This window comes from Tursiops truncatus, chromosome 2, assembly GCF_011762595.2.
Source record: "Tursiops truncatus isolate mTurTru1 chromosome 2, mTurTru1.mat.Y, whole genome shotgun sequence".
Lineage (NCBI taxonomy): Eukaryota > Metazoa > Chordata > Mammalia > Artiodactyla > Delphinidae > Tursiops > Tursiops truncatus.
This window is the reverse complement of record NC_047035.1, coordinates 1,045,253-1,060,388: the sequence shown is the minus strand read 5'-3', so window position 1 is coordinate 1,060,388 and position 15,136 is coordinate 1,045,253. Positions and strand designations below refer to the sequence as shown.

General features: G+C 61.1%; 1 protein-coding gene across 1 annotated transcript; it reads left to right on the top strand.

Annotated features, from left to right (window-relative positions):
* The first annotated feature begins 7,066 nt into the window (after positions 1-7,066).
* On the top strand, positions 7,067-14,581 carry PLD4 (phospholipase D family member 4). The gene is made up of 10 exons (XM_033850529.2): positions 7,067-7,200; positions 9,601-9,797; positions 10,503-10,686; positions 10,856-10,976; positions 11,415-11,542; positions 12,262-12,462; positions 13,130-13,269; positions 13,434-13,599; positions 13,674-13,770; positions 14,119-14,581. Exons 1-10 carry the CDS (start codon positions 7,174-7,176, stop codon positions 14,319-14,321), a joined length of 1,464 nt encoding a protein of 487 aa, XP_033706420.1. The 5' UTR covers positions 7,067-7,173; the 3' UTR covers positions 14,322-14,581.
* Positions 14,582-15,136: the final 555 nt, after the last annotated feature.

Sequence of the window (15,136 nt, the reverse complement as noted above, 5' to 3'; positions counted from 1 at the left end):
CCGGCGTTTGTCGCCTTGGCCTCATTTCTCCAGTGGTGGTGTTTGGTGCGGGGAGGGGCTCCCTGCCACCCCCGGGTGCTCAGCCCAGGGGTCTCCCTTCCTGGGCTGGAAAATCCCATTTGACCCCCAAGACCGGCACGGTGCGATGCAGACATGCTGCCACCAGGGGGAGACCTAGGCAAGAAAGCAAAGCAGGGAACTTTCCGGAGGTTTGCTCCTCAAAGAGAGAAAAGTTATTTTATTCAAGCCGTTCAGTGATGCAGGGTCCAAGAGCGCCCTATAAGATAGGCCATCTCGTGTGCGCGTAGCGCAGGAGGGGCGCTGGCGCTGTGTGCCGGGGCCCAGCTGCTCCCAATTCCTTCTCCCTCTTTATGGCTTCAGAGGGGTCTGAGGCCTCGCCCGCTCTGGGGTGACATCACATCACCCAGTGCCTCCAGCCCAGGGGCGATACGTCCCCCACCTCCTGCTACAGGGAGGACCCAGAAGCAAGAGGGACAGGCGGCAGGAGCAAGCGGCCCACCCCAGAGCCGCTCGCAGGTCACTTGTACCCAAGCAGCTCCCCACGCCTGCTCTGTCCCACACCTGCTCTGTACCCGGACCTGCTCTGTCCCCTCGCCTGCTCTGTCCCACACCTGCTCTGTACCCGGACCTGCTCTGTCCCCTCGCCTGCCCTGTCCTTGCACACATCGTAAACCCCAGAGTCAGCTGTCAGTTCTTGTTGTTTTTTTTTTTTGCGGTACGCAGGCCTCTCACTGCTGTGGCCTCTCCCGTTGCGGAGCACAGGCTCCGGACGCGCAGGCTTAGCGGCCACGGCTCACGGGCCCAGCCGCTCCGCGGCATGTGGGATCTTCTCAGACCAGGGCACGAACCCGCGTCCCCTACACCGGCAGGCGGACTCCCGACCACTGCGCCACCAGGGAGGCCCTCGGCTGTCAGTTTTAAAGTCCATTTGCCTTTCCCTGCATGTACCTTTGGTATTCTACTTTGCCTCCTGGATTTCCATGTTTCCTTCCTTGATCATTTTCCGAAAGACCTCCACTGAGTTTGTTTTTAGTGGAGGTTTGCTGTGATGAGATGAACGCCAAGGATCATACTCAGCTGGATTTGGCCCAGGGCTATAGTTTGATGACCTCTGGCCCCAGCCACAGGCCCACCGAAGCGGGGAGTGCTACGCAAATCTGGGACCTCTGTAGGGGCTACACTCTCTGTGTCAGGATAGAAAGGCAAAAATCCACCTGTCTTCGAACTTTTTTAAAAAAATTATTGATTTAATTTATTTATTATTTTGGGCTGCATTGGGTGTTCGTTGCCGTGCATGGGCTTTTTCTAGTTGCGGAGAGCGGGGGCTACTCTCCATTGCGGCACGCGGGCTTCTCACTGTGGTGGCTTCTCTTGTTGCAGAGCACGGGCTCTAGGCACGTGGGCTTCAGTAGTTGCAGCACGCGGGCTCAGTAGTTGTGGCTTGTGGGCTCTAGGAGCGCGGGCTTCAGTAGTTGTGGTGCACGGGCTTAGTTGCCCCGCAGCATATGGGATCTTCCCAGACCAGGGCTCGAACCTGTGTCCCCTGCATTGGCAGGCGGGTTCTTAACCACTGCGCCACCAGGGAAGTAAGTCCCTGCCTTCAAACTTGAAGAAACCTGTCTGTCTCTGCCCCAGCTTCGGATGAAAAAAAAAAAACCCAACAAAAACCCCCCAAAACTCTCTTGTGTAAAGGATACCGAACAGAAAGCCTTAGGCCCTGCCTGGTATACGTGGAAGATAGTGGGACATGGGTTAGACACACGTAAGTGAAGGAGAAACGCAGCACCCCGTCTGTAGGGCCCCACAGACTTGCACAGAGGCAAGCTCGGCGGGTACTGATGGGCCGGCTGCGCTAGGAAAAGGCGTCAGGGAGGGTGTTAGCCACACTTTACTATCTGTAAGTTGATGCTTTATCACCCACCTGAGGGCCTGTTAGCCATCGCTAAGCACATGAAGACTCGCCTGGGGTACCTGGAGTCCTCACAGCCTCAAGCTATGCGCCCGTCACACTCCCAGCAGCTTCTGGGGTGGGATGCCCTTCAGACATAAGCGGCCCATCCTCAGCCTGCCTGCCCTGCCTCACCCCCCTTCCCGCAGAAACCGCAACGAAGGCGCTTCCTCCCGGTTCGCCCCCTGCTTTGCGACCGGCCCGGCACTGCCCTGGGTGCCCTGTGGGGCCAGCTGTCCTCTCCCCGTGGAGCTGGAGCATAGGTGCAAACTACCAGGTATAAAGTGAGTAAGTTACAGAAATGTGATGTACAGCACAGGGAATTATATTATAATAACTTTATATGGAGTGTAATCTCTACAGATGTGGAATCACTGTGTTGTACACCTAAAATTAATATAACATTGTAAGTCAGCTACACCTCAGCGGAAAAAAAACCCAGGGAGACAGACCAGATCCCTGAAGATCTCTATGCCGTCAGTGGGAGACGGAGCAGATGCCATCTGGGAGCTCCCACCGCAAGGCCTCCTGGCTGGGTAAAGACTCGTATTAAGAGTTTCTGGGTCCAGGACTCGATGTCAGCTTGTTCTTTCATTAATCCAACTTGGAACCGTTGCGCCAGCATCTTCCAAACCTACAGGAAGAAAGAAGAGCCGTGAACGCCACCCACGTGTGTCTCTTCTCAGTTTCCTTTGTGTCACGTGGGCCTGGGGCTCAAATTTATGTATACAGCCCCAGATGGGTAAAGAACCTCCAGGATGAGTGATGTACACAGAGTGGTTCTGGGTTGGTCGCCATCCCGGGTTCCCACAAAAGCAAATGCAAATCATGTCTGGAGAAAGGCCTCTTCAGCCCAGGACCCTCCACTGCCCCACAGTACGGCTAGCCCAGGATGAATTCCTGGTCAAAGGTCATAAAACACACCATGAGCGACACTAGAATGAAATAACAAATAAAATTGTATTGGAACTTCCCTGGCAGTCCAGTGGTTAAGACTCCGTGCTTCCAATGCAGGGGTCATGGGTCTGATCCCTGGTAGGGGAACTAAGATCCCACATGCCGTGCAGATTGGCCAAAAAAAACCCAAAAAAAGATTAGAAAAGAGCAAAAGAATATAAACTGTAGCCAGAGCTGGAAAGGCATCACACTGAGAAAGATAATGACTCAGAAGAAAGCTTTGCAAAAAGCTCAATAAGAGAATTCAATAACGGGTTAGACGCAGCTAAAATAAGAATAAGTCAGCGGGGACTTCCCTGGTGGCGCAGGGGTTAAGAATCCACCTGCCAATGCAGAGGACACGGGTTCAAGTCCTGGTCCAGGAAGATCCCACATGCCACGGAACAGCTAAGCCTGTGCACCACAATTACTGAGCTCACGTGCCACAACTACTGAAGCCCGTGTGCCTAGAGCCCGTGCTCCGCAACAAGAGAAACCACCGCAATGAGAAGCCCGCGCACCGCAACGAAGGGTAGCCCCCACTCACCGCAACTAGAGAAAAGCCCGCCTGCATCAACGAAGACCCAACACAGCCAAATATAAATAAATAAACTTATAAGAAAAGAAAAGAATAAGTCAGTGATGAGAAAGACGAGAGGAAGTTATCCAAATGCAATGCACAGGAATGTGGAAGTAGAAGCTATGAGGTGGGTTGATGGCAGAGAGGACTGAGTGACAAAGTGGAACATATCTACTTGGTGTTCCTGACAAGGGAAAGGGAAGAGCAGGGGAGAGGACGTATTCACAGAGAGAACAGAGAGGAATTTTCCAGAACTGGGAAAGACATGTGCTGTGGGTTGAATTGTGTCCACCAAAACGATGTTAAAGTCCTAACACCCAGGACCTGCGAATGTGACCTTATTTGGAAATGGGGTCTTTACAGATGACCAAATTAAGATGAGGTCACTGTGAGGGACCCTAAGCCAACATGACCAGTGTCCTTAGAAAAAGGGAAATGTGGACACAGAGAGAGATGTGCACAGAGGGAAGACGACGTGAAGACACAGGGCGAACGCCATAGACAGGCCAGGGAACCCCAGGGGCCACCAGAAATTAGGGGAGAGCCTGGACCAGACTCTCCCTCCTGGCCTCAGAAGGAACCAACCCTGCCGACACATTGATTTGGGTCTCCTAGACTTCAGAACTGGGAGACAGTGAATTTCTGCTGTTTAAGCTGCCCAGTCTGTGATACTTTGCTACAACAGCCCTAGCAAACTAATACAACATGTATCCACGGCTACAGGAAGCATAATGTATGCCAGGACAAAAGGAAGAAAAGGAAACTACACGTAGTTACATCATGGTAACAGACATCGACAACGAGAATCCGCTAAACACAAGCAGAGCAAAGGAGTCCCTGCAAAGGAGTGACAGCAGGTCTCCCAACGATGATGGAACCCGAAAGACTTTGGGGTTCCAGACAAAATGACTGTCAGTTAAGAATTCTGTACCTAGAAAAGTCCTGTCGGTAATGAAGGAGAATTAGAGACATTTTCATGTTACTGAAAACTGAGCATCTGTCAGCACGCTCCCAGTTCATGGAAAATAATGGGCAACTGAGAATTTTATCCCCAGCTGAACGGTTAGTCAAGTCTGTTGACGAAAATTCAAGGAACTATCAAGTTAAGAAGCAAAAAGCGAACTCCATTCAAGCCAACTGAGGCTTCTCACTGGGGAAGCAGATCCTCAGACGCTCTGAGGACGGCCCTGCTCGCTCGGAGTGGAAGGCACAGCCACGCACATGTTCGAGACAAAGGATCGTACGTCAGAATGACATGCGGCATTTTACATAAAGGTCCCCAAGGAGGCACAGCCCAGGGAAGCACGTACAAAGTGGGCAGCGGTTCACCGTGACCCCTACAGAGCTGGGAAGGAACGCTATTCCTTACGAAGTTGCACTGCCAGCGTCAGAAGAAAGGAAGAATCAATCTCTACAGGGGGGCAGGCAGGCCCGCCTTTGAGGACCTCTGGCTACGGTGTGACGCAGACGCACCTGGCACACTAGGGAGGGAGGAGGCCCAAACAAGCACAGAGAGAGAACTTTACGTTTAATTTTTTCTTGTCCTGCCTTAAAATATAAATTTTATATAAAGTCCATTCTAAAAGATTATTTCAGGAAGAAGGACGGTGATCGCAGAGGGAAGCTCTGAAATAAAAGAAGGAATGATGAGTAGATAAACCCATAAAAGTGAGTAATTCTTAAACACACCCTGAGTGGATAAAATAATTATAAGGTGCAAAATTTGCTGGGGGGGTTTCTTTTTGTTTTGTTTTGTTTTTTTTGGCTGTGCCGCACGGCTTGTGGGATCTCAGTTCCCTGACCATGGATGGAACCCGGGCCATGGCAGTGAAGGCCCGGAATCCTAACCAGTAGGCCACCAGGGAACTCCCTTTGGGGTTTTAAAATAATAATAATAATAGTATTACAAGCTGGAATTTAGAAAAAAAATGACAACAGCAGAATATAAGGAGGAGATCACTGGAGCTGAAGTATTCAGACGTCCTCACATAGTTCAGGAAGAGGGAAAGATGTTTCTTATGTATGTATCTTCTCATGTCTGTGGGGCAAAATTGTAAAGCTAAGCTGAGTCGTGTGGAAACACACCATCTCCTAACACCGGTGGATCCGCACAACCAAAGCACAGTTACTGCTGATGCGAAGTCTGCTGCCGATCGAGCCCGAGGAGCTCTCCCATCGGGGCTGCACGGTCAGAGCCCCGAACAGACAGGAGGGAAGAGCGGTACTTCCTACACCCGGGATTAAAGGCTTCAGAAGAGAACTGACATAACGCCCTTTCACTCACAATGCACTGGTCAGGACCTGTTTGGTGACCTGCCGGACCACAGGGTGGCCAGGGCAAAGAATCCTCCCCTGCCTCTGTGTGTTTCCATCACAAAGCATCACCCCCCAAAGCCTAGAATGAAGGGAATAGGAGAAAATGGAATAAGAAGAACAATCCAGAGGGCTTCCCTGGAGGCGCAGTGGTTGAGAGTCCGCCTGCCGATGCAGGGGACACGGGTTCGAGCCCTGGTCCAGGAAGATCCCACATGCCGCGGAGCAACTAAGCCCGTGCGCCACAACTACTGAGCCTGCGCTCTAGAGTCCGCGAGCCACAGCTGCTGAGCCCACGCGCCACAACTACTGAAGCCCGTGTGCCGAGAGGCTGTGCTCCGCAATGAAGAGTAGGCCCCTGCTTGCCACAACTAGGGAAAGCCCGTGTGTAGCAACAAAGGCACAACGCAGCCGGAAATTTAAAAATAAATAAATTTATTTAAAAAAAAAAAAAAGGAAGGAATGAAGAGAGCAGCCGAAGGGAGGAAAAGAAAACCAAATCCAAAAACAAAAAGCAAAGAGAAGGGCTATTCTAAAGGCCGCTGTCTGCGGGGGCGGGGGGGGGGGGCAGGGGGCATGGGGTGGGCGGGGGGTGAAAGGGTCCTGTATTCAGAGAGTCCTGGTCGGCGGGGTGGTGGCGGGATGGGGCAGGCGGAGGCAGAAATCCTTGCTGGGGACCCAGGCTGAGCACCAGCGAACTATAGCCAGGCCTGCCTTTGCAGGCAGCCCAGTAAGCCACCGACCTGCGTTCTCCCGGATGGGGGTCCTAGCTGCCTCCATTTCCCAACCTCCCTTGCAGCTAGATGCAGCCATGTGACTAAGTTCTGAATCATGAGACATAAATGGAAGTGCCCTGTGGGACCTCCAGGATGGTTCCTCTGGGATATCCCTTATGCTCTGCTAGGAACATGAGGTGATGGCTGAGCTCCAGCAGCAATTATGGGGCCATGAGGCTGCCAGTCAACCCTAGGGATTGGGAGCTGAGAGCTGGAGGGAGCTGGCTCCTGATGGCTGTGGAGCCAACACCATCCCTAGGCTGCCAGCCCCAGAATCTGCTCAGTGTGATGGAGAAAAACAAGGTTCAAGCCCTGGCTCCTCAAGTCAAGTGTCTCGGCACCAAAACTAACTCAGATGCATAAGCCTGTGACTTGGGGTTGGGGGTGGGGAGGGATTTTCTCTGGATGTGAAAGTTTTCAGCCCCACCCCCTGGCTGGCCCACCCACTTCCAGATGTCTGTCAAGGGCGTGGAGGGAGGTACTCAGGAAGAAAAGCAAGTGGCCAGAAGGGGAAGCAGCAGGCTGCAGAGAGGAGGCAGGTGGGACCTGATCGGGCACTCGCTGGCTAGCTGAGGGCCTGCGTCTGTGGCAAAGCCAAGATGAACGCCAAGGCAGGACCCCTGGAGGTAAGTGCCGGTGAGGCCAGAGGGGAGAGTCAGGCCAAAGGTCCTGAGACGGGGACTTTGGTCCACTGCCCCCTGGCCCCGTGCTGCCAGCAGCCCTGGGCCCAAAGGGTCATCAAGTCCAGCTAGGCCTGCAGAGCACCCATTCCTCTGCCAGTCTGTGCAGCCAGGACCGCCAGGGCCTCGGCGTCTCCTAGAGAGCTCAGAGCAGGCCCTCCCTCCGCCCCAGCCTGAGCTGGGCAGCTGTGCCACATGCCCTGCGCGGCAGGAAGTCCCACCCCTTCACCCGTGCCTGCAGGGTCCCACAGCTGCCCAGCACAGGGCTGGGGGGAGCTCAGAGCTGTCCCATGGGAGTCTCCCAGCCCGTCACGGCCCTGAGATGCCAGCGCTAGTGGGTCATCCTCTCCCAACAGCCAGCCCCACCCCTGGACACGCAGGGTCCCCAGGGCTGCAGCTGCCCAGAGCCTCCTTGGACGGCTGACCTCCCCAGGCCCCGGTAGTTCCCAAGGGGATGGGTGGCCCGGCAGGTGCCTCGGCCGTGCTCCGAGTCCCAGACGGGGGCCGTGGGGGCAGGGCTGCCGCGCCCCAACCTTCCTGTCCGCCTGGGGCCCCGGGCGGTGCGGCAGACGCAGCATCTGTCCAAGGATGGCCCTGGGGCCCCGCCCAGGACCACACCCCGATTGCCTCTCCTGAGGGTCAGTGAAGGGGCCTGGGGCCTGTTCACTGTGAAGGCCTGATGCGGCCCCCAGCCCTCCCCAGGCAGGCAGGGGAGGGGCAGGCCCCCGAGCGCTCCTCTGCGGCGTGCGGGTGGGGAAGCACCCTGACTCCCCTCTATGGGGGCTCCTGGCAGGGAGGGGCGCCGGGCCTTGGGCACTCTGCCTGAGTCCCCCTCTCTCACTCTGCTTTCTGGGGCCCCCGCCTCCCAGTAACGGTCCTGGCTCAGGGCAGATGCAGCCCCCAGGCCCAGCTCCTATGGCCGCCCCTTCCCCACATGGAGGCGGGCCAGCGTGTCCTGTGGAAGGACACCTGCTCCCTGGTCCCCAGCGCATGGCCAAGCTGCACTCATGCAGACAGCGCAGCCCAGGCCCCAGGCCGCAGGGACCACTTCCCCACCAAGGCCAGGAGGGAGGGCTGCACCCACCCCGCACCCACCCCGCACGGATGCCTCGGAGCTTGGCTGGGCGGGGGGTCCCTGTCGCTGCGCATGGGCCCCTCCCTGCCCTTCGGGGGGGCCGCGCTGACCTCGGGAGCGTCCCACTCGTGGTGGCGTTTGAGGCTGCTTTGGGGAGCGGCCCAACCCCAGCCGGGGCCCAGCCGGCCTGGCTTCCAGCTCCTCGTGGGAGTGACCACTCTGAGGGGACAAGACGCGTCCTCCGTCCCCCGCGGGCTGCAGAGTCCTGCTGCACCGGGAGAGCCCTGCTGGCAGCATCAAGGCGTCCCGACTCAGCCCCCAGCCCCGTGAACAGCAACACTCTCTCTGTGCCGGGTCTCCCCAGCCAGGACAAGGGCTGCTGCCTGGCGCCCAGGAGGGGCTGCAAGGGGCCAGGACGGGGGCGCCCAGCCCGGGAAGGGAAGCAGCTGTTTACAGGCCAGCCTTGAGAGGGCCGAGCTGGAAAGCAGAAGTGGCATCAGACTCGTTGAGGTTGTAACTGAAACAAGGAACTGAGATTCAGACACACACATGCCCGCTGAGAGGGGGTCCGAGAGGGAGAGCAGCGGGTCACGTGCGTCCCGGGAACAGACCGGGGCGCACACACACACACGCACGCAGACATGCACACGCACTAGTGATGGGCACGGCACTCGCCAGCTTCAGGCCAGGCTGTGCTGAGGGCGTGACCGTGGGCAGGAGTGGGTGGCTGTAGGGTCCCCACGAGGTGGTGGCCCCTGTGCCCAGCTGCCCAGACCCTGTGGAGCCACTGCAGCCGGGCCTGGAGCTGTGGGTGATGCCAGGTCGCCCCAAGCAGGTGCGGATGCCTATGCAGACCACATTGGTGGCCCCCGCGTGGCCCCGATCCACGCCAGCCCGCAGCCCACGGGACAGGGGGGCACGCCCAGTGGGACTTGGGGGCCTGAGGGAGGGGGCTCAGCAGCCTCACAGGACCCCTGGGCCAGAGTGGCAAGGACAGAACTAGCCACGGGGGAAGCGGGCACCCTGACTGGAGGGCTGCCCGGCACCTGCCACGTGCCCTGTCTCGGGGGACCTGGGAAGATGGCCAGTGACCATGCGGCCCCGGGCTGCGCCCCGGCGGTGGGCTCGGGCCTGCGTGGCCCCGTCCTCGCCAGCCCCGCCCAGCGGCAGCAGAGACGGTCTGTCTCAGCGCTGGAGAGGCCATCAGGCCCACCCGGAAGAGCACGGCCACGCCCCAGGGACCCCGTGGTGACGCCCTCCTCCGGTTGCAGGTGCGGGGGGCTCTGGCCCTGCTGTGTCTGAGCGCGGTGACCCTCACCTACGTGCTGTGGCAAGCGCTCTCTCCCTCCACCTGGGGCCACGTGCACCCCGAGGAAGGGCCCACCACGTCTCAGGGCCTTGGCTCCAGCCTGGCCTGGGCGCCCCTGGGAGGGGAGGCCCGGCGGCATCAGCAGAACGACTCCTGCCGGTGAGTGAGCCTGTGAGGTCTGCAGGGTGGCCACCGCCTGCCTTCCCCCTGGGGCTCCCCAGCGGGACGAGCATCGCCCTCTGCCACCTCCTGTTGGAAGAGGCAGGTTCCGGGGAGGGTGGGCTGTGAGGCAGGGGGAGTGGTCGGGGGAGGGGGAGAAGCCCCGAACTGTATGGGCTGGAGTGGGGGCGGGGGCGGGGACGACTTGGGGCGCTCTTTGCAGCAAACGCAGGCTGCCACCCAGAGACTCCGACAAGGCCGCTAGCCCCGGTCCTACCTGGGGTGGAGTCGCAGCCCCCGCCCCTCCCGCCCCCTGGGGGGCCCTGGAATCCCAGCACACCCCCAGCATACCCCCACTGGCCCAGCCCTCCCTTCTGGGTCAGCCCGGGCGTCTCCAAGGCCTCCACAGCTGCAGGAGCCCAGACCCAACACCTCTGCCGGGCTCCGCAAGCGACAGCCCTGAGCAGACAGCACCTGGGCTTGGGGTGGGCCTGGGCCCCAACTTCCCTGCTCTCAGGCCCCCCACTCAGGCCCCTCCCTGGGGTGCTCCTGGGTGTCAGGCCTGCCCTGCCCAGTCTGGCCTGCAGCGCCCTCCCTGCACCCTCAGCCTGGGCTCAGCCCTCCTGCTTGGCTGGACAGGACGGAACAGGTGATGTGAGGCTGGCTGGTGGCTCCTGCGCTCACACCTGCCACCTCCCTCCGCAGGCTTGTCCTCGTGGAAAGCATCCCCCAGGACCTGCCGCCTGCACCAGGCAGCCCGTCTGCCCAGCCCCTGGCCCAGGCCTGGCTGCAGCTGCTGGACGCCGCCCGGGAGCGTGTCCACGTGGCCTCCTTCTACTGGTCCCTCACGGGGCCCGACACTGGGGTCAATGACTCTTCTTCCCAGCTGGTGCGCCACCCCTCCCCTGACTCGGAGGCTGCGGGCCGTCCAGGGGCCAGGCACACAGCAAGCCCGGCGGGCAGCACATCTGTGGGCGGTCAGAGGCGGCCTCCTGGGGAAGTCTGGGCCCTTTCTGGTGGGATGGGGGTGGCCTCTCACCGCTGGCCTGCTCTCTCAGGGAGAGGCCCTTCTGCAGAAGCTGCAGCAACTGCTGGACAGAAACGTTTCCCTGGCTGTGGCCACCAGCACCCCGACACTGGTCCAGAACTCCACCGACCTGCAGGTCCTGGTGGCCCGAGGTAGGTTCCTGCCGTCCTGGGCCTGGGGACGGGCGAGAGCAGTGGGGCCGCCCGGTAGGGGGAGGCCGGGAGCCCAGCGCCGCAAGCGCCTTCAAGTGGGCTTCCCCGGGGGCTGGTTCCAGGGAGCCGGACGTGTCATTTCCCAGGGGGCAGAGCACAGGGTGGTCTCCGGGCCTTGCTGAGCCCAGCCGCTTCAACCTGTGGGTGGTGGCTTGGCCGGGAGCCAGAGGCAGCAGGGACAATCCTCACAGAGCCGGGCTGCCTGGAGGGACCGAGGCTGGTCAATGCCTCAGTTTTCCCATATGTAAAATGGGAATAACAGCATCAACTGAGTAGGACTGCTGTGAGGAGAAAGGAATCCACCCAACTGCAAAGAAAGAGCTGAGAATCTGGCTCAGCACGAAGTGGGTTCACCGCACCGTCCTGCACCCTCGTCAGGTGCCCAGGTGCGACACGTGCCCATGGGAAGGCTCACCGGTGGCGTTTTGCACTCCAAGTTCTGGGTCGTGGATGGGCGGCACGTCTATGTGGGCAGCGCCAACATGGACTGGCGGTCGCTGACACAGGTGAGTCCCTGAGCCCCGAGAGGGGAGACCCCATGTTCCCATGTGGGCAGCCCCCCTGGGGGAAGTGGCCATGTCTGTGACATCGCTGTGGTAGAAGCACCCGCAGACGGGTTACGGGATTCTAACGGCACTGAGCTCCTGCTGCGGGAGGTCATTTAACCGCCCGGAAAGATGCTCGCGGCACCTTATCCGGGAACCCATGCAGACAAAGCGCGACCCCTTCTAGGAAAAGCAGTGCTCTGGCCGTGAGTCCAAACGGGGACAGCAGCTGCCGCTTAGCAGTGGAGAGGGATTTTTTTTTCTTTCTTTGTGCATTTATGCGTTTTCTATTGTCTGTTGGTAATAAACACGTATTGCCCTTGGAATACAATGTTGAGGAGAACAGGGACCCGCAGGGCACCCCACCCCATGGCCCCCCAGCGCACCCCACCCCACGGCCCCCCCCGCGCACCCCACCCCACGGCTCCCCCAGCGCACCCCACCCCATGGCCCCCCCCCGCGCACCCCACCCCATGGCTCCCCCAGGGCACCCCACCCCATGGCCCCCCCCAGCGCACCCCACCCCATGGCCCCCCCCGCGCACCCCACCCCACGGCCCCCTCCTGCGCACCACCTACTACGGGTTCTCACGGGTGATGGCTGCACCTGCCTGGCACCCCCGGCCCAGGGGGTCCACACGGCCCCAGGGCCCTCTCGCAGCGCTGCCCCGGTGCCTGCAGGTGAAGGAGCTCGGGGCCATCATCTACAACTGCAGCTGCCTGGCCCAGGACCTGGAGAAGACCTTCCGGACCTACTGGGTGCTGGGGGTGCCGAAGGCTGTCCTCCCCAGACCCTGGCCGCGGAACTTCTCCTCCCACATCAACCGCTTCCAGCCCCTCCGGGACTACTTTGACGGGGTGCCCACCACTGCCTACTTCTCGGTAAGAGTGGTCGGGGGGCCGACTGGAGCCCCTGCTCTCCTGGCTGGCCAGAGGCACAGGGAGCCCCGCCCACCCTGGGCCTGCCCTGCAGACAGCCCAGAGTCTGCTAGGTCCTCGGGGCCACGGCTCCAGGACCTGGCGCCATGGATGGCGGAGGGGCAGGCCCGGCCCCAGGAGAGGACGCGGTCATCGTCATCCACGGGAGACAGGCAACCTGAGTGCTTGTGGGGGTCGTCCTGTGGCCCTGGGGGCCTCAGAGCACACTGTTGGATGGGGTCTGACTCAGGACCAGGGAGGGTGGGGGAGGACCCGTGCATCAGGCAATTGTCACTCTGGGGGGAGGAGAGGGGGACTGAGGGGCGGGCGGTCATGCCCACCAGCCACGGCCCCCCTCAGGGTACATGGCAGCTACCCCAGCGCTGGGCTACAGTGGAGACCCTGCCTCGGAGGCAGGGACGCTTCCCCAGATGTGGGGACCCAGGCTGAGCCGCGCAGGGGGCTTCCTCCGGAGTCAGGCCAGCCCGGGGCCCCTGTTTAGACCCGACGTCTTGTCTTCCTCCTGGTTCCCAGTGCTGGAGGGTGGGTGCACCGCGGCGTCACGGGTCCAGGGACCCAGTGGCTCAGAACCGGGTGGGCAGTGCCCTCAGGGACCTCTCTGCCCACACAGGCATCGCCGCCCGCACTCTGCCCCAGCGGCCGCACCTGGGACCTGGACGCGCTGCTGGCGGTGATAGGGGGCGCCCGGGAGTTCATCTATGCCTCGGTGATGGAGTATTTCCCCACGACACGCTTCAGCCACCCTGCCAGGTAGGCCAGGAGGGAGCCGGGTGGCCCCGGACAGGGGAGGCCCCTCTGCCCGTGGGCAGCTCCTGGCCTGTCTCCTCGCCCACCAGGACCCCTGCCCACTCGGGGTGTGTGCGCAGGGCCCGGTTGACCTGAGGACCCTGACCCTCCCCCTCACCCCTCCCCAGGTACTGGCCGGTGCTGGACACGGCGCTGCGGGTGGCGGCCGTCAGCAGGGGTGTGCGCGTACGCCTGCTGGTCAGCTGCTGGCTCAACACGGACCCCAGCATGTTCCCCTACCTGCGGTCCCTGCAGGCCCTCAGCAACCCCGCAGCCAACGTGTTCGTGGACGTGGTGAGGACCCACCCCCTGGCCGGGCCGGGAAGTAGCCTCCCTGTTGGCTGACACACCCTCTCTGTTCCCCCAAGAAAGTCTTCATTGTGCCCGTGAGGAACCACTCCAACATCCCCTTCAGCAGGGTGAACCACAGCAAGTTCATGGTCACAGAGAAGGCGGCCTACATAGGTGAGCAGGGGGGAGGGCTGCGGGCAGCAGCTCAGGACCCCTGAGTCCTCGTGGGCTGCCGAGCGAGCGGACACCAGCAGAGGGCACACAGGCCTGCGGTGGCCAGGCCGGGTGCTGAAGAGGGCGCTGTTCTTCTGTCCAGCGTGGACCCCGGGCGGGGACGTGCTAAAGGGCTCAGGCCCTCCCCCATGGAGGCAGGTGGGGACTCCTGGCACCGAGCCCCCCGAGCACTGAGAGGCTGCGGGGCTGGAGTCGGACCACGGCAGGGTGGCCGCTGGGGCCATCGGGCTGGGCCAGACAGCAGAGGACCCCCCGTGCGGCCCAGTAACCCAGCGTCTCCGCCCACAGGCACTTCCAACTGGTCCGAAGATTACTTCAGCAGCACCTCGGGTGTGGGCCTGGTGGTCAGCCAGAGGGCCTCCAGCGCCCAGCCAGGGGCGGCCACCGTGCAAGGGCAGATGCGGCAACTGTTTGAGCGAGACTGGAGCTCCCGCTACGCTGTGGGCCTGGACGGACAGGCCCAGGGCCAGGACTGTGTTTGGCAGGGCTGACGTCCAGTTCTTCCTGGCTGCGGAGCCCCACTGTTCCCGACCAGGCCTCCCTGCCTGGCCCCCAGTCTGGACCCCGAGCAGCTCCATCCGCACAAGCCCTGGTCAGGGGCAGGACTGCCCAATGCAGGGCAGGCGCAAACTGTTTGCTCTCCAAATCTAGCCCCTCTTAAACCCCCACCTCCTCCACGGAGCCCTCCAGGATGCCCTCCCTGGCTCCCACAGAGCCGCAATTCCTGCCCACACACGGAGCCTTTACAACACTGTGTGCCTCCCTGTTTCTTCTGTGAGTCCTGGGTCAGGCTGCGTCCCACCTTCTCAGCCCCAGGCTGGAGTTCAGCCTCTACCCACCTGGGAGGCGCCTGTGTCCACGAGGCCACATTGAGGCGGGGCTGGGCTTCCGCCGTGCTAGCCCCTGACTCTCCCCAGCGTCCAGCCTCCCGCCCACAGGAACCCCACAGGGACAGAGCAGGGGGCGGGGCTGGCGCCTGGGGCGGGCCCAGGCCTGATGGGGGCGGGGCTGGCGCCTGGGGCGGGCCCAGGCCTGATGGGGGCGGGGCTGGCACCTGGGGCGGGCCCAGGCCTGATGGGGGCGGGGCTGGCGCCTGAGGCGGGCCCAGGCCTGATGGGGGTGGGGCTGGCGCCTGGGGTGGTGGGCCCAGGCCTGTAGAGGCCAAGCTGCTCGTGGCGCCCAGTTCTGGTGTATAAGGGGCCAGGAACCGGGCGGTAGAGTTGTAGAGTGGAGAGGACCTGGGTTTGAGCTGGGGGGAGGGTGACGCCAGCCAGGATGGGGTTTGGGTGCAGCCCCATTGGAGCTC

What these genes read in the sequence shown, in the direction of transcription:
- PLD4 (XM_033850529.2), top strand. Translation starts at nt 7,174, where the DNA reads ATGAACGCCAAGGCAGGACCCCTGGAG. An exon ending in ATGACTCTTCTTCCCAGCTG is followed by an intron (nt 10,687 to 10,855) that starts GTGCGCCACCCC and finishes CTGCTCTCTCAG; the next exon opens with GGAGAGGCCCTTCTGCAGAA. An exon ending in AGAGAAGGCGGCCTACATAG is followed by an intron (nt 13,771 to 14,118) that starts GTGAGCAGGGGG and finishes CTCCGCCCACAG; the next exon opens with GCACTTCCAACTGGTCCGAA.